This window comes from Fukomys damarensis, unplaced genomic scaffold, assembly GCF_012274545.1.
Source record: "Fukomys damarensis isolate Sample0158 unplaced genomic scaffold, DMR_v1.0_HiC HiC_scaffold_9, whole genome shotgun sequence".
In the NCBI taxonomy this organism is placed as follows: Eukaryota; Metazoa; Chordata; class Mammalia; order Rodentia; family Bathyergidae; genus Fukomys; species Fukomys damarensis.
Window position 1 is genome coordinate 10659705 of NW_022900921.1, and position 21463 is coordinate 10681167.

Genomic DNA, 21463 nt, shown 5'->3' on the forward strand with positions numbered 1-21463 from the left:
CTCCTGCCCCTGGTGAAAAAGACACGAAAAAGACAAGCTCCTCCGTAGCAGGTGTGTCCTGAGTGGGTCTGGTTTCACTCGCTTGCGGCGGGTTCCGGGCTCCTCTCTGAAAGTCAGCTCTGCACTGAAGTGCTTCTCCGAGAAGGGCCACCTGCTGGGTCTGCCCGCCGGCCGGCCTGGCCTGGCCTGGCCTGGCTCTGGGAGAGCCCCAGGCAGCCTTGACGCGTGCCCCTCCCTGCGTGCCCCTCCCTGCAGCGCAAGGCCATCGAGCGGTTCTGCAGCGAGGTGAAGCGGCTGTGCCACGCGGAGCGGAGGAAGGACTTCGTGTCGGAGGCCTACCTCCTGACGCTGGGCAAGTTCATCAACATGTTCGCCGTCTTGGACGAGCTCAAGAACATGAAGTGCAGCGTCAAGAACGACCACTCTGCCTACAAGAGGTCAGCCCCGTCCGCCCCAGCTGGGTCCCTCTTGTGGGAAGCCGGTGGGGGGAGAAAGGCCCGAGCTGTCGCACAAACTCAGTCCCTGGCCACTGTGGTTTGAGGGTTAAGGGCAGAGCTGAAGCTTTAGAACACTTGCTTTTTCTCCAGATGAAATCAAGTCCCCATTTCCCTCCAGTCTGGAGCAGCAAGGTTTTCTGTTCCCCTGTGCGAAGGTGATCACAGATTGGTTACATCAGTTATTTTTTTCAAGCTGCATGCATAACGGCAGTAAGTGGACTGGCGGGTGGACCTGGAAAAGCCCAGGCTTGCCTGCGTCTGGGAGTTCGGGCCTGAGTCTCTGCACTGGACTTTTCTTCCTGTGGGCTTACCTTTCAGGCAGCTCCCTGCCCTGTGGCACCCCCACTACAGCAGCTCCAGCTTTTAAGAAGGGAAAAAGTGCTGCTGTTCCTTCCAAATGCTTTTGCAAAAACCTCAGGAAAAACTATCACGATCTAGGCCGTGTCATGTGCTGACCCCTCCTTCTGTCACTCGGTGGGCCTGGGTTGCTCAGTCTTGGAGTTGGGGGTCTAAAGTCGGCTGAGAAGAATGGTCTGAGACTGGGGGAGGCACATTCATCTCCAGAGACCGGGGTAGAGCCGCCTGAGAGTAGGGTGGGCGGTGAAGCAGCAGATCCTGTGTGCTGGTTGAGGCTCAGTTGAGCGCCTGTGTGCAGTCATGCTCTGGACTTGCCTCCCGGGAAGGATCTGCAGTATCGGTGTCACTGGCACACAGGGACCCAGGCAGGAGCAGGGACTCCTGTCATCGAGACATACCGTACTGCTGCCCGGTGAGGCTGGGACATCGCACTGAGTCCAGAGGATGCTCATCCACCCAGGCTCACCATGCCCGCCTGGGTGACGAGTGCCGGTTCCCATTCAGCTTCCTGAGGTTTCAGAGATTTGGGTTGCATTCTTGCTTGTTCATTTCAGTACTCCGGCACGGGGGCATAAATAGCAACCCCCAACAACTCCAAAACATGCTTCCCTGAGTCTTCCATGATGCCAGAGCTCATTAGCCCTCCAGGATGGGAAGTCTTAGGACCAGCTGGGAGCAGGAGTCCGTGCAGCCTGGCCTGGGCTCGCTGCCTGGGCCCTCCCTGCTGAAGCCCTCTCTGCATTCCAGGGCGGCCCAGTTCCTCCGGAAGATGGCAGATCCCCAGTCGATCCAGGAGTCGCAGAACCTTTCCATGTTCCTGGCCAACCACAATAGGATCACCCAGGTGAGGGCGGACTCCTGGAGGCTCTGCCTGGCATTTTGGGGAAACAGGCAGGGCCCTGAGGATGGGCATACCTCGAGCCTAAGCACGTATCTCTGTCCACATCTTCCCTCTCCACTGCCCTTCCCCAGGGGGCCCTGAAGCTCCCTGTCACCCTCTCAGGTTCGGGCTTCGGCAAGCCTCTCAGCCATGTCTGTGGCCCCGCATCTTGTATAGATATCTGGACTAGCACATCGTCCATTGTGGCTCCTCTGGCAGCGTCAATGACTCAGTTGCCTCATCTTTAAAATGGGCCTGTCATCTTGCTTATGAGAATCCATCTCCTAGGACTGTTTTCAGAAATAACGTTTAGCATGTGGAACGTGCAGTTGGTCAGGGCGTAAGAAGGCACGGCTGTGATCACTGCCGGGGCTTTACCAGGGCGCACTCACTCAGCTCCTGTCGCTCTTTTGTTCTGCTCAGCGTAGCTCGACTCCTTTTGCTGTCTTTTGAGTCATCCTGAACAGATGCTCGTGTTAGCAGGAGCCAGGCCAGTGCCAAGAGTTCATCAGTGGGAGCTGTGTGCCTCTCCTGAGGGTCATCAGTCCTGAATCTCACTGAGACCCAGGGTTACCAAGGCCCTTGCCGCTCTGGTCACTGCAGAAGGCTGCCCCACATTCAGGGACCCTGTAGGGAGCCCAGGAGGCCTCCTCCGTGCACCCCGTGGGGTCTAGGCTTGTCACTTTGGAGAGCAGGACTGGGATGGGGACCTCAGAGCTCTCTGTGCGGGAGATTTCTGTGCTGCGGTGTCCTGCTAGGAGGAAGACAGCTACCAGCCCAGTGGTCCTCTCTCGGGTAGCTCTTCTCTGCCATCTTCCATACCCCAAATGAGGCTGAAATCACTGCAGACTGATTGCTGTATAGCTCGGCTGCTTGCTTCTCAACTCAGCCCCCGACAGCACTTTCTTACCATCAGAGTTGCCAGGGATCAGAATGAAGGCTCCAAAGCTCCTGCTCTGGGAGAGGTACAAGAGCCCTGGCCACCTCACCGTACTGGGGGCACTGGCAGAAGGAAGCAGGTGTTGGCTGGCACTCAGCTCCGCCCCCTGAGGACGGCAGTGTCCTGTCCATGGGAACTGCGTGCCTGGACACTAAGGCAGCTGTGGGCATCCTGGGTGGGGCAGGGGAGGATGCAGGAGGATGCGTGCTTGGCCTAAGCAGAGGCCGGTGTGCCTGTCTAGTGTCTGCACCAGCAACTGGAAGTGATCCCAGGCTACGAGGAGCTGCTGGCCGACATTGTCAACATCTGTGTGGATTACTACGAGAACAAGATGTACTTGACCCCCAGTGAGAAACACATGCTCCTCAAGGTACAGCTCCCCACAGCCCCCCACGCAGGGCCGGGCCTGCCCACCTGTCTCCTTCCTTTTATAATTGTCTTAAAGTAAATGGTATTTCTTTTTCTTACTCCATGATGCAGACCTTACTGCAGATGACGGTTTGTAATCTCCTTTCCTTTAATGTGCCATGTTTTTCACTAAACTATTTTAAAATACAATTTTTAACAGCTGTCAAGTATTCCATTGGATGAGGACGTTTTTATTTCTCATGTCCCCTGGGCTGGATAATGTTTGCTAAACTGCGGTAGAACCCTTTACACTAACCACAGCCTTTGTGTGTATCTTTTATCAGGCTGAGCTACTTGTTGAGTCAGGGAAGGCACAGTCTTCAGACTTTTACCCTATCTTGTCAAAATGGTCATCATTGTCTCAGTAGTCATATTTATTAATGGGGAAAGTTTGGAGCATACAGGAAAACAGAAAAAATTTAAATCTTTCATAATCCTTTTGCCCAGAGGTAACGCTTTTAGCATCTTGTAGTAAGTCCTTCTAATTTTTTTCTATGCTTTCTGTATTTTTAATATTTGCACTGTACGTGAGCATGTAGAATTTTTATCCCATGTCATTAAATATTTTTGATATTTAATGTTGTATGGCTGTTAAATAGCCATACAGATGAGTCATTTCTTCGGCCAATATTGTATCTTTGGATGCTCAGATTGTTTCTAACTTCTCACAACCTTCCTTAGATTCTTTCTACACAGCACAGTGTCTTCCTTTTTGATTCTTTCTTCCCAAAAGCCTCATGTCTCGGAGGTTTTCTCTTCTCCTCTCTGTGTGTCACTTTTACTATCATAAGAATCCCTTCTCTGGGTTGGTGTTCCTCTCTTTATGTTTCTAGCACCTCGATTAAGTTTATAGGGTGCATCGTTCCATATTTCACTACTGTAACAAAATTGCCAGAGACAAACTATTTATAAAGAACAGAAGGTTTTTTCACAGGCAGTCCAAACAGCAAGGTGCAGTGCAAGGGTCCCTTTGGATATACCACATCATAACAAGACCATGTTTGTGTCTCTGTGGCCTCTCTCCCTCTCCTTACACAGCTGCCCGGATGCAGGCATGGCCTTCACCATAATGCCCTAAACTGATCATTTTGCAAAGTCCCCTCTTCTAAACACTGTCTTAATACTACACGACTCAGGGATTGAACGCTCCCCGAGTTCAGGGGCAAACCATATTCAAGAGCGCAAAGCAGTGCGGCCTCATGACCTGTTCACTCAGGCTTTCTGGCCACCATAAGCCCGGAGAGGTTACCGGGTCAGACACCCCCTCCTCCAGTGCCATGGTTACTGCAGCTGTGTGCTGGCACGAGCTTGCTTACCAAACTCCAGTCTGCTGAGCGGCTGCCATGCTGCCCTCACCTTCTCCAGGCCTCCTGTTTCCCTCACCTGTCTTGAATCCCTCTGCTCCCTCGTTTCCCAGCCTACTTCCCTCAGAAGTCTCCACCCCTTGATCTGGCCTCCAACGGTTTTGCTCTTTCGTGGCTCACCTGCAGTTTGTGAGCGTGAACTCCGATGCTACTGAGGGGCCTTGTCCACTCTTCCCTGGAGGAATCTGTAGCTGGTCCTGTCAAACTCAGGGAGCTGAAGGGGAAGAGACCTTCGTCTTCCAGGCTTAGGTGTTGGATGAGAGGTAGAGGCACAGCGAGGAGTGACTTTGCCACATCCCCCAGCCGGTCATGTCCTTCCTGCTGTGTCTGTGACACAGGAGCAGAGCGAGCTAGGTTTCAGGGCGCTATTGGATGGACCAAAATATCAAGAAGGTTGACTCTGTAGAGGGGATTTTCGGGCAATAATTTGCTTTTAAAAACAAAGTCACCTGAGGTTCTCAGGGACATTTGCGTTACTGTGTCCTTAGGGAAAGATGTGGTTACTCGTACATTAGCCCATTTTCCGACAGTTTCCCAGTGCCTGTCATGCGCTGCACTCACCCCAGGGACATATCAAGGCCCACCTGTCACTAGAGACCTACATGTGCCCATTTTGCCTACAGACCTGGATTAGGTCCTGTTCAGGTACTGTCTCTAAGACTTGGCTAGCTGTCTCATCTCTCTGTCTCTCTCTGATGCCTCATCCACCGAGTAGGCTGGCGTGTACAAGGTGACTCATAATAGTGATAATCACGAGTTATTATTAACAGTGATGCTTATTAAAGTTCTCAACATAGACTCTGGCCCATATATGAGCCAAGAAACGATTGCCATAAAATGCTACATTTCAGGTTAAAATCCAACCCATCTTTCTTGTCTTCATTGGAGACGTCTGTGTTTTTGTTTTATATTTGTGTATCATCTACAGTGCGTGCGTGTGTGCTTGTGTGTGTGTTTTCACATCATGGACCTATTTTTTTAAAAACTTCCAGTGGGTGTGATTAGTTTCAGAGCTCTGTCCCTTCTCATTCTAGGTGATGGGCTTTGGCCTCTATCTGATGGATGGAAATGTCAGTAACATTTACAAACTGGATGCCAAGAAGAGAATCAACCTTAGCAAAATTGATAAATTCTTTAAGGTCAGCAACTGGAGCTGGGACTGTTGGGGCCAGGGTTACCAGCGCCAGAAAGCATTTTGGGGGAAAAGAATGAAATTGGCCAGCAATGGTGGGACTTTTTGTTGAACAGTAGCTTAAAGACCTCACAAAGATGAGGAGGAGGGGAATAAGACGACAGGGCCTCCAGCTGCCCTTGGAAGAGGAAGTTATGCTACAGAGGGATGCAGCATGAAAACGGTACCTGGTTCCATGCCTTAGGGCTTGGCTGGGATTTGCCAGAAGTCTTGTGATTCTTCTGGCCCGCTCCTTTTCCCCACTCCTGAAACCCCTTGTCAGCCGAAGAAACAGGTAGATCCTGTATGATTGCCTGCTTTTATTTGCACATAAACCAGATCTGGGGGAAGTAGGAGGGTTAAAGACTGCACTTAAAGTGGATTCTCGTTTTCTGGTCACAGCCCGTGGCCTCCTCAGCCTGGCCTCACCTCCGGGCAGAGAGCCACTTGGCGTCGTCAGACACGTGGTCAGTTCCTGTGCTGCTGATCTTCTGGCCCAAACTTTTAAAAAACTTGCAGTTGAGTCATAACTTCTGCAAGGGATTTCATACTCGGACTTGACCCCATGTTCTTGGTTTATTGTAATGAGCCCGTGGGCACAAAGCCAGGCCTGGAAGTTTAGACCCAGGAATGCGCAGTTTAATGTCAGTAGCAAAACTCCTTCAAAGGGCAGAGTGGGGCCCCTGGCCTGGGCGTGGGTTGCACTAATCTTCCAGGTTACGGGGAGCAGAAGTTACCAAGAGGAGTCTGTGCCTTCGCTTGGACTCTTTCCGAAGAGGAAACTTTAACTTGTCACTAGAGCTTCCCCAAATGAAGACAGTGCTCCCCTCAGAACGGTGATGGCGAACGTTTTGGAGCTTTCACTGATACCAGCAGCCCCCTGTGGCACGCCTGCCCTAGGTTCACCCCCACTACCTCAGAAGATCCTCAAAAGATCTGCCTCACTTGAGCACGAATGAGGTGGGGCGGCGTGGCGGGTTGCAGCCTTTCCGCAGAGAGGCCGGGTTCACGGCTGGCTCTGCCTCTGCGTAAGCACGCGGCTCAGGGTAAGGCGGTCACCTCCCTGGAACCGAGTTCCCCAGTCTGGAAATCACGAACGCCGAGAGCATCTTTGTGCTCCTTCAGGGACTCCCTGGGATTAGGTAGATGCGCCTGAGCCTGGGATGTGGTCTCGGCTGCATGACTCTCGCTGGTCTGTGTGACTGTGAAGTCACAGGGACGCCTCAGCATCGGTTTCTGCATCTGCAAAGCACAAGTGGTGGCCGTTCTGACCTCGCAGGTTGCTGTGTGGGTTAAGGTGCTGTTGTAGAGGCTTTGGCCCAGAGTGTAGTGCTCCAGGAGCAGATAGCAGACACAGCCACCCTCCCCTGGCCCTGGCCTGGTGTCAGGTACATGGTCTCCTTTCCTTCCCGTGGACCTCTCACAGAGGCCACGCCCAGCAGCAGCACTCAGACACCGGCTCCACGAGCAGAGTTTGGAGCAAAAAGATTTCTGAGCTGGAGGAAGGTAGAGCAGAAAAGACCTGGCACGGAGAGGCCAGCCATGTATTCCTCTGCCTTCATGTGTTTGACTGGCTGTGTGACCTCAGACAGAGGAGTGCTTGGCCTCTCTGGGTTCAGTTGCTTGGGTCATGGAGTTGGCTGGAGGCAGGGGAGGACCTGTATGCTGGCTGGGGCTCCTTTTGATTCCAGGGTCCTGAGGTTTCATCAGAAGTACAAACAAGGGGCCGGCCCAGATGCACACGGAGGCCTGCCAGTGAAGGCAGCTGCCCCAGCCCTCCATGGCCTGCGTCTCACGCGCTGTTTGCTTCCTTTACAGCAGCTGCAGGTGGTGCCTCTTTTCGGCGACATGCAGATAGAGCTGGCCAGATACATTAAGACCAGTGCTCACTATGAAGAGAACAAGTCCAAGTGAGTGCCTGCCGTAATGTCTCTTGGCTCCCGCAGGACGCCCAGCCCGGGCAGGGGGCCGAGGGGCCACTTCAGCCCCTCCCCCCTCCCCAGAGCCCTGGGCCGCAGGCTCCCTGGGCCCTGGCACCACCACGGAGGAGAGCCGAGGAGGGTGCTCTAGGCCCTTTTGTATCCGCCCTTTGCTGCCAGGTTCAAAAGGACTCAGAGCCTCACCTCGTCCCTTGTCCCCTCTGCAGCAACCTGTGTGCCCCTCTGGGGCAGTGGGAGTCCCCCCCCCCGCAGTGGGGAGGTGTGACTGTCCCCGGTGGTCAGATGGAGCGCGGAGGTAGTGTCTTATGTCACCCCCATTCGCTGCGCAGGATCTGTGACCACACAGTAAATATATGGTTAAGTGAGTGGCTTGGATGGCTGTAGTGGTACGGGGGCGTTGACAGCCTCCCCGTAGGTCACTTTATAAACCAGGAATCTAGGAACTCCGCCAGGGCTTGGTGTCAGTGGGTCCCAGAATTTGGGGAGGTGCTGGCTCCAGCTTTGTCCACGCCTTTGACCCCTGAGGCTGTATAGGGGACCCTTCTGTGTACATCTCGCCCCGAGATGAGCATGAGCAAGGCCTTTCCAAGGGCTGGGGATCCTTTGGTCAGCGGTGAGAGTGTAGTGTTTTAAAAGGATGTCAGTAGGCTGGATGTGGTGGTGCAGACCTCTGATCATAGCCACTCTGGAAGCTGCGGCTGGAGGAACACAAGTTCAAGCCCAGCCTGGACAGCTTAGCAAGACCCTGTCTCAACACTGTATAGGGACCAGGGATGTAGCTCAGTGGTAGAGCACTTGCCTAGCATGCACAGGGCCCTAGGTTCGATCCCTAGTATCCAGAATAAAGCCGTCAGTGTCCTTTAGCTACGCCTGCTCAGTCCCCAAGCTGTCTCTGAGGCTGTCCCAGAGGGGGAGCTTGGACCAGGAGCCCGAGCCCACTCCCTCCCCTTTCCTGTGTGAGTCCTGTGCCACCTGCAGCCGTGGAGGTGAAGTCTGTTGTGTGACCAGGCCGGGAATGTGGAGCCTGAGTGGCGGTGTCCGGGTCACCCCAGAAGTAGCTCAAAGTAGAGGATTAATTAAAGGAAGAGCGAAGTCCAAGCATGAGCTAGGCTGTCACCGTTCTGCACATCCTTCTAAAAACCACTTCAAGGCAGATTTTGTTTTGTTTTGTTTTGCAGGGGCAGTTGAACCCAGGGTATGGGCACTGAGCTACATCTCCAGCCCTTTTTATTTATTGTGTATTTTAAGATAGTCTTGCTGAGCTGCCCAGCCTGGCCTCAAACTTGTAGTCCTCCTGCCTCTGACTCCTGAGTAGCTGGGATAATGGGGCTGCCCCACCTTGCCCAGCTAGGGCTCCTTTTGAAGTATTAAAGTCTTCCGCTAGCCTTTCCCTGCTTGTTCAGGGCTTATGCTCAGGCTGCCTCCTAGGACAATAGCACCAGACAGTGGGAGAGGGGAAGAGAAAGGCTATTCATTCGTTCATTCCCTTATCTGTTCACCGTGATTTTCCTAATGATGTCTTTAAAAAAAGAGTTGAGTGGAAGAAAGGGAGGAAGGAAGAAAGTGAATATCAGGAGAGGAAGGGGCAAGGAGAGAGGCAAGGCAGAGGGAATGCATCTCAAAGTGGGCTTTCTTGTTTTGGGGTACGTCGTGACACCAGGACACCACTGGAGAACAGACACAAGCCCGTTTCGTCTTCCCCCAGCCTGGCCAGAAGGCCTCTCTGCAGCCCCATCAGAGCGTCGAGGCTTTAAGAATCTGTGGGCGGGTGTGGGGAGGTTGCCCGCCTTGTTTTTGGCTTAGCTCGGGCTCCGGCCCTTTGTGTATGTAGGAAGCTGTGATCCCCAGCCTCAGCCCTATGCACTGATGCGTATTGAAGAGCAGGCGCGAAAGTCTGGTGGAATCTGAGGTGGCCGGCCCGGACGCCGAGGAAGGACTTCCGCACTCAAGCCTGTGGTCCCACAGCGCTGTCCTTTCCCCACTGTCCTGCTGTCTTGGCTTCGGTGCTCAGGTGGCAGGAATGCGTTTGGTTCCACCCAGGGGAGCCGGCCACGTGAGCCAAGGACCAGGAGCGACTCATGCGTGGAAGGAACCTGTCCCACCCGGCGCTTGGGACCAGGGCCACCCTGACCTGTAACCTTCTGTGCAGGTGGACGTGCACGCAGAGCAGCATCAGCCCCCAGTACAACATCTGCGAGCAGATGGTTCAGATCCGGGACGACCACATCCGCTTCATCTCTGAGCTTGCTCGCTACAGCAACAGTGAGGTGAGTGGCCCCATGTGCCCTGGCCAGGAGGGACAGGGAGCATCTGGGAGAACAGGACGACACCCGGTAAAGGAGAGTGACAGGGCGGGAGCACAGTCCGAGGAGGAGGGTGGCAGCGCTCAGAGCGTGGTGGGTTTTAGAGCCAGACAGAATCTGTGACTGTTGTGAGTAAGGTTAAATTTCTTGACAAGGAGCATAAGTTATGACCTGGGTGCATTTCACCCAAACTTACCGAGTTGGGTCCTGCCACTCTCCTTTGCAAATTACTCGACATCTTTGTGCCTCATTCTCCTCCTCATGTGCAAAATGAACATTAATAGCACGGCCTGGGAAGGAAATGGGGTCAGGGTTAGCAGAGGCAATGGTTCGTGGCTGTCGGATGCATTTGGGAGGAGGAGGAGGAGCTTTTACTGTCCCATTGCACACTGGGTAACTGTGGTTGACAGCAGTTCCCAAGTATTTCTGAGCAGATAGCAGAGACTCTGAATTATTCCAGACAGAAAGAAATGATCATTGTCCGAGCAGATACGTCAGTTACACCTGTGTGATCATTCAGCGTCGTAGACATGGTTTGAAAGATTATATTGTCTCATAAATATGTATAGTCTCTGTGTATCAATTAAAAATAAAGTGGGGACATCGATCCTGAGAAGTTTGTTGAGAAAATTAATTAGGTGCGTGGAGCAGGCACTGTGCCCGGGAGGTAGGCAGGGCCCAGGAGCTGTCAGTGCTGCCCTGCAGCGCTCAGGCTTCTCCTCCATTGACGGCTGCAGAACGAGTTCCGAACCCTCATGTTCCTAACGCCGTCTAAATATTTTTTCCAGTTTCACAGGGATGAGTGATTATTGTAAAGAGTCACAGATGCAGTTAGGGAGAGAAGGGGACTGCTATAATCTCCCGTAATCTCAGTAACGATGTGTCATTTGCACTTGTATTTTGTGAGCATGGATACATAGTCAGTGCCCAAAACGCAAAAAAAGATCCAAAAACAAACAAAAAACAGCAAAAGGAGGGACAATCTGGTAAAATCCTCCTATCCTGGAGCAGACATGATTAATACTTGGGAACATGTGTCCTGCGTCTCTTCATGTAGCTTGCCTTTAATAAATGTGTATGTGTCCTGGTCCTCTGGATGGCTCTGCACAGCCCATTTGCTCTCTGGCTCCACCGTGTGGCCAGAATTAGTAGTGATCCTCCGGAAATCCTTTGCTCATAGAGCGCTGTACTTGAAATGGGCAGTCTTCACAGGCGCAGGCAGCGTGGCCTTGAAGCTAGTGGCTCCCATGGAAAAGATCAAGTCTAAGCCTTTAGCTTTCGTACCAAATGTGCCAGTCTGCCAAACAGCCACAGGAACCATTGCTCTTGAGTGCCGCTGTTCCTTAAGTCCTAGTCAAGTTGTATTGTGTGTTTTGTGTGTGCTTCTTTTTAAAGACACCTTCTGGGGTGTCCTGTATAGTGTTGATTCATCGGCATTAACAGAGGGCCTGTAGTATTATGGCTTAGGCTTGAACAAATCATCTGAAACGTGTTTTTCCCACAAGGTGTTACAGCTTCCTTGCAGGTGGGGCCAGCCCCGTTCCTCCACCCTCCGTAGTCTGCTTTCTCCCTGGAGCTTTCTCTGTCATCCCTGTGCTCAGGGGGCCGTTTTCACTTGCGACATCACCAGTGAAAGGCACAAAAGCATGGCGAGCATGGCGCTGAGTAGACTGTGAAAAGGACTTTTGTGTGCAGTCTGAGAGCTACAACTAAAGGCCAAGAGGCTTTTTGTCCAGCCTCGGCTGGAGACAGGCACATGTTTACAAATGACTGAGAAATCTCAAGTGTTGATTTTGGGGTTGCAAGTAGATTTTGGCACGCAGTTGAGTTCACAAATACAAAGTCTGCCGGTAACCAGGGCCGGCTGCATACGTGTATACGTGCCCGCTTGCAGCATGTCTGCATATAGAGACCCGTTTTGTGGGGTGTGTAATGCAGACAGGCAGTGCTTTAACCAGAGCTTTTTAATCAGTGAGCCATGACAAATAAATGAATAATAAAACCAATTTAGTGATTTGTGATTAACATATGAAGTAGAATAGAAAATCAGAGGGAATGCCATGTATTAAGAGTGAGATCACAAGCTGGGTGCATTGGTGTACCCCTAATTCCAGCTACTCAGGAGGCTGAGGCAAAAGGCTTACACATGCATGGCTAACCCATGCAGCTTAGCAAGAGCCTGTGTCCAAATGAAAGATAAAAAGGGCCAGGGATGTAACTCGGTGGTAGAGCATGTCTCTGTGTTCAATTTCCAGAACCACACACACACCAAGAGTAAGATTGTTGTGTGAAAATCATTATTCTTTTCATGCATACATATATTTAGTGTCTGTATTCTTGAGTCACTGTGCAGTCTGCACTGTACCGCTGCCGTGGAGTCTAGGCACTGGGTGTTTATGAGGTCTGTGGCACTGTGCCTCCTAAACGGGGACCCTGGGCCAATTACAAGTCATGTGGCCTTCAGCAAGACCCTCAGCTGAGGCCGGTTCATCTGTCTCGGGGATGCAATGCCTGCGTTTGTCGTGCTTTATAACCCTTCCCTGCCGGGCACATGGACGGTGAGTATGACAGTTGCTGTCCCCCAGGTGGTGACAGGGTCCGGGCTGGACAGCCAGAAGTCGGACGAGGAGTACCGCGAGCTCTTCGACCTGGCGCTGCGGGGCCTGCAGCTCCTGTCCAAGTGGAGCGCCCACGTCATGGAGGTGGTGAGTATCCTTGGCTGACTGCTGTTCACTAGGAACCGATCTGCTCAACCTCTCCTCAGCTCTCTTAAACAGCTTTACAGAGATAAAACTCACACATCACACTGAGAGTGTTGTTTCATTGGGTTTTTGTACATTCACAGAGTTGTACAATCACATTCCAATTTAGAACACTTTTATCATTTCAAAATGAGACCGCATACCTCACCTCCGTGCTTGCAGCCCTAAGCAGTCTACTTTCTGTCTGTGTAGGTTTCCCTATTCTGGATGGACCGTATAAATAGACTCATACTGTACATAGACTTTTGTACTCGGGTTCTTTACTGTACGCTTTCAGATCTATTCCATGCCACAGCTTAAATAAGTACACTTCCCTTTACATGGCTGAGTAATACTCGGCCGCATGGACATACCATATTCGGTTTAGCTCGCCATCAGCTCACGGGCATTGGATTGTTCCCACTCTCTCTAGTACTCTTGGAAGCTGGTTCACCCCACAGACAAGTTCTGCAACAAGGACTGCCCTGGCACGGCCGAAGAGTATGAGCGAGCCACACGCTACAACTACACCAGCGAGGAGAAGTTTGCCTTCGTGGAGGTAGGTGTGGTCTCCCACCCCACACCAGACTGCTGCTTCCTGTGGTTCTGGAAATGGACCTGGCCGAGCTGAGAATGTTGGTGTCTTCATGTACGCACCTTTCCCCATCCCCTTCTGCTGCCCAAATTAACCTCTGCCAAAAGTTCTTATTCAGAAATGATTAGAAGCCGGGCGTGGTGGTGCATTCTCGGTGTGTGTTTGAGACCAGCCTGAGCTACACAGTGAGTTCCAGGTCAGTCTCATCTACATAGTGAGACCCTGTCTCGAAAAACCACCCCCCCAAAAAAAAATTAGAAACACATGTGTTCCTCAAAATGCCAAAAGAAAACAAACAAAAAATGGCTAAACAAGATAGGAAAGACCCTGAGGTGAATGAGTGACCCGAGACCTGCAGATTGGAGCGACCAGCCTGAGCTACACAGTGAGTTCCAGGTCAGTCTCATCTACATAGTGAGACCCTGTCTCGAAAAACCACCCCCCCAAAAAAAAATTAGAAACACATGTGTTCCTCAAAATGCCAAAAGAAAACAAACAAAAAATGGCTAAACAAGATAGGAAAGACCCTGAGGTGAATGAGTGACCCGAGACCTGCAGATTGGAGCTAAAACAAGATTGAGGGTTCAGCAGCGAGGAGAGCAAGGAGCGCAAGGATCAGTTTTGCCTGCTGCAGCGGAGGTGTGGGAAGTGGAGTTCGCTGGCATTACTGGTGGCCTTCTCTGAGGGAGTGTGACCATGCACATTGACATTTTTAATATTTACAGCCCTTGGCTCAGAAGCTGTGCTTTTGGGAATGTGTCCCAGGGAAATAAAGCAGCTGTGAAATGTGTGCAGAGAGAGTTATCACAGTATTGCTTGGAATACCAAGACAGGTGCCTCCATGTGGGGCCAAGTGAGTAAGGTAAATTTTAGTTATATCTCTGGGTCCTGTGCCGCCGATAAAAGGATGTCCGTTACGTAAGAAGCTGCGCATAGTGTATTGTTAAATTTTTGTAGTCATTTCTGGAGGGAAGACCCTTGTGTCGTGCTTTATAACCCTCTGAATGATCTTCTGTGTTCTGACTACACGGCGATGTTTCTGCTGGGGGAGAAGCTCTTTCGTCCTGGGTTGTGAGCGTGGTTCCTTGGGGCATGAGCGTTCGAAGCCCCTCAGTGGCTGATGTGGAAGTCAGGTCCTGTATCACAGCGACGGCCCGTGGTCACTTTTTCTATGAGCCTCAGCTTGCCCACCTGTCACATGGAGCTCGCCTCACCTTCCTCACATCCAGAGACGTTGTTGAGAATCAGATGATGCTGTCCAGTAAGAGAGCGGTCGTGGATGAGCTTTGAAAGCTGAAAGGATCATACAAACGTGAGAGGTTAGAGATGTTCCTCAGGAGCTCTGCAGAGTGGAGATTGAGGCTCAGAGGCTTAATTTCCAGTGGGGGAAAGCTTATCTCTGCGGCCGACATTGTCCTGTTTTCCCTGACTCCTTTTTTGCTTCCATTGCTGACATAAATCTTCAAGAAACTATCCCAGCCCCCGTCACGAAGGGGAAAGTCTTCCTCAGGCCTCTCTGAAGTGACCCTAAGAGTTGGAGAGTACGTGCAGCCATGTAAACTGGCCAGGCGCCTTTCCTTAATAACAGGACCGTGTTTGGGTCGCAGGCAGTTTAGAAAATGTCCCTTCAACGTCCTTTCCCTGCCCGCCCACGGCCTCAGAACCTCATCCAGACACCAGCACTGCAAGACTTTGCTGGATTTCCTTCTCGTCCTTAAGTTGCTGTGCATAGCAGGTTTTTGCCACTTTTATTTTATTAGTAGATCATGTTAAAAACTTTGAAAAGAAAAAAGTTATCCATGATATTTAAACATAAAAAAAAGCAAAACAGCAGCCTGTACCACCCCTCTCCTCCCTGAATCCCCAATAGAAAATAAATCTTTCACCTCATTAAGCTATTTCTTCTGGTGTTTATCTCCATAGATCTTAGTAATGGGCCTTTGAGGCTATTTCTTGGTTTTTTCAGTTTAGAGCATTTTCTATTTATTTCCTACTTTAGGACATAAGGATTTAGTTCTCTTATCTTCGCCTTATGCCCCCTGCATACTCATGGTCATAATTTTATTCTTTTTTATAAAAATCAGTAATTACCTTAAGTTATGTGGACCAAGAAATTGCTGTTCAGCAGTGAGTCACACGGTCCGTTATGAATATGTTTATACTCTTGTTCATTTGTAGCTGCTCTAAAGGTTATCAGTGTGTCTGTGTGTGACTGTGTGTGTGAGCGTGTGTATGTATGAACCCAGAGCCTTCACACTGAGCTCCTTCTCCAGCCTTTTTTCTTTTTTATTTTGAGATAATCTTGCTTAAGCTTCCCAGGCTGGGCTCGGATAACCCTCCTGTTTCAGGCTCCCGGAGTGTTGGGGTCACAGGCACCTGTCACTGTGCCTGGCTGACAGCACCTTATGTTTTGTTCATTCCCCATGAACTGACTAAAAGGCAGCCCGGATGTAACCACCAAAACATAAAACTCCTTAAAAAATTAATCATTATTATTTGAATTTTATTATTCTTTTGTCCTTTGAACCTTTCCTCCTGAAGGCCTCTCCTTGCCACTGATTTGTCCTGCTGCCTGGCTATGAATTTGATTCATCTCCTCCTCAGTATCTTGTGAGTTATGCTAATCTCCTGTTGTGGATCTCAAGTCTGCCTCCTTCTTCTCATGGAGTGTGTCCCTCAGCAGCTTCTAAGAAAGGATTACGAGAATGTGAATGTCTGTAAATGTTTTTGTTCCAGCCTCATTTGTAGTTGGCTAGACACAGAGAATTCTAAACTGTAAATATTTTTCCAAACATTTGAAAGCATGCCTTTCTTGCCTTCTAGCTTCTCGTGTTGCTATTGAATGGATGAATTCTAATCCCTTCCCCGATTCTGTTTTTTTCCATCTGTAAAATGACAGCTTTAGTGAAATCTAAGTCACATGTTATAAAATTCACCATTTAAATTGTGCATTTCATTTATAGCCTACTCTCAGAATGGAGTGGCCATTACTGTTATCCAATTTTAGAATATTTTTGTCACGTCCAAAAGAAACCTGTACCCATTGGCAGTCACTTCCTATACACACCCCCCTCCCCAGCAAGCACTAATCTGCTTTCTGTTCCTGTACATGTTCCTGTTCGAGAGATTTTGTATAAATGCAATTGTCCTTGACATGTGGCCCTTTTTGATTGGCTCCTTTGACTTACATTGTCCTCGCGATTGGTCTGTGCTGTGGCATGTATCGGTGTTCTGTTCCTTTAGAGTTGAATAATACTCCATTAGGTTGATATTCCAGATTTATATGCTCAGCAGTTAAATGAATATTTAGGTTGTTTGAACTTTGCAGTTATCATCATGAGCATTGCCAGTATGAACACTCATACACAAGTTTCTGTGTAAATAGATGTTTTCATTTCTTTTGGGTGTACGTCTAGGAGAGGAATTGCTAGGTATGTGGAAACTGCCTTAAAACTTTGAGAGGTTGTTTTCCAAAGAAGCAGTATTGTTTTGTAGTTCCATCCACAGTGTCTGAGGTTGTCCTTTCCTCACTTTGTTCCATCACTTGTTACCGCCTTTTTTATTTTAGCCATCCTAGTGGGTGCATGGTGGTATCTCATGGTGGTTTTGATTTGCCAATCCCTTTCTTGTTCCTTCCTTCCTCCCCCTGCCTTGTTTCCCTTCTCATTTGAACATTTTCTTCCCATTTCCAAATATATATTATACATTTTGGTCCTTATGTACACTTTTGGTTTCTCACACCAGAGATACAATGTGTGGGTCCAGTTTATTTCACTTCATAGTCTTAGGGTCCATCCACTTAGCTAGAAATGTCTTAAACTTTTCCTCCTTTATGGCAGAGTAGTACTTCATTGCATTAACCACATCTTTATCCATTTGTCAGTTGATGGGCATTTAGGCTGTTTCCAACATTTAGCTGTTACAAATTTTAATGAACATGGGTGTGAATATATCACTGTGGTATGATGCTTTTAATTCTTTCAGGAATATATCAAGAAGAGGAATAGCTGGGTCAAATGGAACCTCTAGCTTTAATGTTTTGAGGAATCTCCACTCTGATTTCTGCTCTGATTGTACCAGTCTACACTTCCACCAACAGGAGAGAAGGGTTCCTTTTTCCTCACAGCCCCTACAGCATTTGTAATTGGTGGATTTCTTGAAACAGTGGAATTTCAGTGTTATTTTAATTTGCATCTCTTGAATGACCAGTGATGTTGAACGTTTTTTCATACATTTATTTGCCATTTATACCTCATTATCTGAGAAGCGTGTGTTCATTTCATATGCTCATTTTTGGATTAGGTCTTTAAATGAGAGGGGGGTCTGCTTTTTTCTTAATTCTTCATATATTCTAGACATTAGTCCTTTGAGAAACAACTGGCAAATTTTTTTCCTACACTGTGTTTTATCTTCACTTTGTTGGTGGTTTCTTTTGCTGTGGAAAGTTTTTTTTTAATTAAGTTTATTGATACATTTTGAGTGTATGATATGATATTCATCATTGGAAATTTGTACCTTTAAATGATACATATTGGTTCTTATTTTTCCCCATTCCACTGCCCTCCCTTTAACCTCTCCACTCTTCGCTATTTACAAAGATTTCCTTTCCATTTTTCCTTTTCTTATATTTATTCCTTTCCCTTCTTTCCTTTATTGTACGCTTCATAATTCCCCTTCCCCTTTGTGTCTTTTCTTCCTATTATAGCTCAATGGGTGCACATTGAGAAAAAGTTTTTTAATAAGATGAGATCTGAGTTTATTCTTTGAGATGTTTCCTGTGTGTTCATAAAGACTTTGCCTGACCAAGACCTGTCATGTAGAGGTACAAGATCCCAAAGGTGAATGTAACTGTACTCTATACCTAAAATGTACCAATAAACTCAATGAGAGAAAAAGAAAAAAAAAGACTTTGCCTGCACCAAAGTCTTAGAGAGTTCCACCTGTTCCATCTGCTGCCAGATTGAGTGCTTTTGTTTTAATATGTAGGTCTTTGATCCGTTTGTTTTAGTGTATTGCATGTTGAAAAACATGGGTCTAGTTCTAATCTTCAGCGTGTCGAAAGCCAGTTTTTCCAGGACCTTTAAAGAGGCTGTCTTTCTTCCAGTGAAGGTAAGGTGTTTGGCTGCTTTGTCAAGGATAAGGTGTCTGACTATGTTTGGAGTTGTTTCTGTGTCTTCTAATCCATTCTGTTGATCCTTGAGTCTGGGTTTTTGTTTTGTTTTTTTCTTGCCAGTACCATTCTGTCTTTATCACAGTAGCTTTGTAGTATAATTTCAAATCAGGGAGTGTGATGCCCCCTGCTTTGCCTTTGTCTTTTGCTGGTTCCCAATGTATTTTGGAATTGTTTTCTGTAATTCAGTAGATACACTACTGGTATTTTTATTGGGATTGCAGTAAATCTGTATAACAATTTTGAAAGTATGGCCATTTATACTATATAGGCTCTTTCTACCCAAGAAAAAGGGACATCTCTCCATTTTCTGATATCCTCTTCAATCTCCTTTTTCGGAGTAGTTTAGATTTCTGTGTAAACATCTTTTACTTCATTAGACTGATTTCCTAGGTATGTCATTTTTTTGGATACTATTTTGAAAAGTGTTGTTTCTCTAATTTCTATGAGTTTGTTATTTCTGCACAGGAATGGTATTGATTTTTGACTATTGACTTTGTATCCAGCTACACTACAAATTTGGTTATTAAATCTAGAAGTGTCTTGGAGTTTTTGGAGTATTCTAGACACAATATTGTGTCATCTGCAAATAATGCTAATTTAACATCTTCCTTTCCTGTCCTTATTCCTTTGTTTCTGTCTCTAATTGCTCTGGATAATTGTCTAATTGTTCTGGCTAATATTTCCAGAACTATATTGAACAAGAGTGCTGACAGTGGATAACCTTATCTTGTTCCTGATTTTAGAGTGAAAGCTTTCAGTTTTTCTCTGTTTAGTGTAATGTTGGCCATTAGTTTTTTTATAGATGGTATCAGTTTGAGAGATAGTCCATCTATTCCATTTTTCTTCAGGGTTTTTATCATGAATGTGTGATGGACTTTGCCAAATGCTTTTTCTGCATCTACTGAAATGATCATAGGGTTTTTGTCCTTTGCTCGGTTATTGTGGTGTATTACATATATTGATTTGTGAATGTTGCACCATCCCTGCATCCTTAGGATGAATCCAACTTGGTCATGGTGTGTAAGTTTTTTGATGATTTGCTGCATTTGTTTGCCAGTATCTTATTGAGGATTTTTGTGTCTATGTTTAGTAGAGAGATTGGCCTGTGATTCTCTTTTTCAGTTGGATCCTTCTCTAGTTTTGGTATGAAGGTAATGCTTACTTCCAGGAATGAATTTGAGTGCTGCTTCTCTTTCATTTTTATTAAGGAGTTTGAGAAGTAGTGACCTTAGATCTTCTGTACCTTTCTTGAAGAATTCAGCAGTGAATCAATCAGGGCCTGAGCTTTTCTTTGTTGGTAGGTTTTTAATTACATTTTCAATTTTATTGAGTGATACTAATTTATTAGAAGTTTTATATGTTCTTGATTCAGCTTTGGTAATTCATCTGTATCTAGGAATCTGTTCATTTCTGCATTTTCCATCTTACTCTACAGTACATGTTCTTGAAGTCGATCTTGATGATCTTCTGGATTTCTGGCGGGTCTGCTGCCATTTCACCCTTTTCATTCCTTGTTGAATGGATCTGAGCCTTTTCTTTCCTTTTCTTTATAAAATTGGCTAAGGGTTTGTCAGTTTCATTTAATCTTTTGAAGAACAAACTCTTTGATTCATTATCTGTATTATTAACCTCTGTTGTATTAATATCTGCTCTAAACTATAATTTCTTCCCTCGTACCAAATTTAGGATTGATTTGCTTTTCTAGAATATTGAGGTTCAATATTAGACTGTTTATTTGAGCCTGCAATATTTTCTTGTTGTGAGAATTTCACCTCTATAAATTGCCCTTGTAGAACTGCTTTCAGAGCATCTCATTAAGTTCCAGTGTGTTGTATTGACATTACTGTTTAATTGTAGAAACTGTCTAATTTCGTCTTTATTTTCATCTGTGACCCAGTGGTTGTTCAAGAGGGTATTATTTAATTTCCATATGTTTATGGAATTTTTGTGGTTTGTTTTGTCATTGATTTTTAATTTCATTGCATTGTGCTCTGATAAAATGCATGGGATAATTTCATTTCCTTTGCTTGCTTAACCATGTTTTATAAGGTAGTATGTGGTCTATTTTGGAGAATGTCTTGGGTGCAGCTAAGAATATATATTCTTTTGTGGGGTAGAACACTGTAGATTTCTATTAAGTCCATTTGATCAAAAGTTTGGTTCAGTTCTGTTATTTGTTGATTTTTTTGTCTAGTTGATCGATTTGTGAGAGTGCGGTATCGAGGACCCCCCATTTCAGTCATATTAGTGCTTATTTGATTTTTCATATCCATTAATACTGGTTTTATGCAGTTAGGTGTTTGGTACATATATATTTATGATTGCTATCTCTTCCTCTTGGATTGTTTCCTTTACAGGGATGTGTAGTGACCTTCTTGTCTCTCTTAATCAGTCTTGGCTTGAAATCCAGTTTGCAAATAGAATAGCTACCCCTACTTTTTTCTGGATTCCTATTACATAAAGTATTGTCTTTCGCTTTCAGTCTATGAATTTCTTATTTGAATTAAATGTATTTCTTGTATGCAGAATAATTATTGAATCTTGATTCTTGATCCATTCGGTGAGTCTATTTCTTTTGATTGGTGAATTGCTGGCTGTAACTGATATGTATTGTCTTATCTTTGTCATGTTTTCTGTGGTTGATTCCATTTTCCCCCCTTCTGTTTAATTACTTGCCTTGTCTGGTGACTTCATTCTGTTGGGATTCATGGAGTTGTAGTATTCAGTATCTCTTTCTAAGATGTCCTTAAGAACGTTTTGTAGTGCTGGTTTTATGGTCATGAATTGCTTCAGTTTTCTTTTTTTGTTTTTGTTGTTATTGTCATGGAAGTATTTTATTTCTCTATCGATTTTGAAAGATTGTTTTGTGTGATACATCAGTCTGGGTTGGAGGCTCTTTTCTTGTAGGGCTTCAGTTACTTAACTCCAAGCTCTTACTGACATGAGTGAGGATTTGTGTTGAGAAGTGTACTGTGATACTGATGGGCTTTCCTTTATATGTAATTTGGTTTTTTTTTTTTCTCTAACAAGTTCCAATATTCTGTTCTTGAATGTCTGGAATCTTGGCTATTGTGCGCCTTAGGGAAGATTTTTT

The 21463-nt window shown here is 47.0% G+C and overlaps 1 protein-coding gene across 4 annotated transcripts in view; it reads left to right on the forward strand.

The window, feature by feature from the left end:
* The window catches only part of Cyfip2 (cytoplasmic FMR1 interacting protein 2), a 122139-nt gene that overhangs the window by 30752 nt on the left and 69924 nt on the right, over positions 1-21463 (forward strand). For 2 of the 4 annotated variants that reach the window (XM_033761601.1, XM_033761602.1), the window contains 8 exons: positions 315-437; positions 1602-1698; positions 2916-3044; positions 5481-5585; positions 7436-7527; positions 9707-9824; positions 12446-12565; positions 13035-13160. In XM_033761601.1, coding sequence (XP_033617492.1) covers positions 315-437; positions 1602-1698; positions 2916-3044; positions 5481-5585; positions 7436-7527; positions 9707-9824; positions 12446-12565; positions 13035-13160 — 910 coding nt within the window. Of the gene's footprint in view, positions 1-255; positions 438-1601; positions 1699-2915; positions 3045-5480; positions 5586-7435; positions 7528-9706; positions 9825-12445; positions 12566-13034; positions 13161-21463 lie in introns of all 4 variants that reach the window. The other 2 variants (XM_019207259.2, XM_033761603.1) reach the window with 1 other exon arrangement.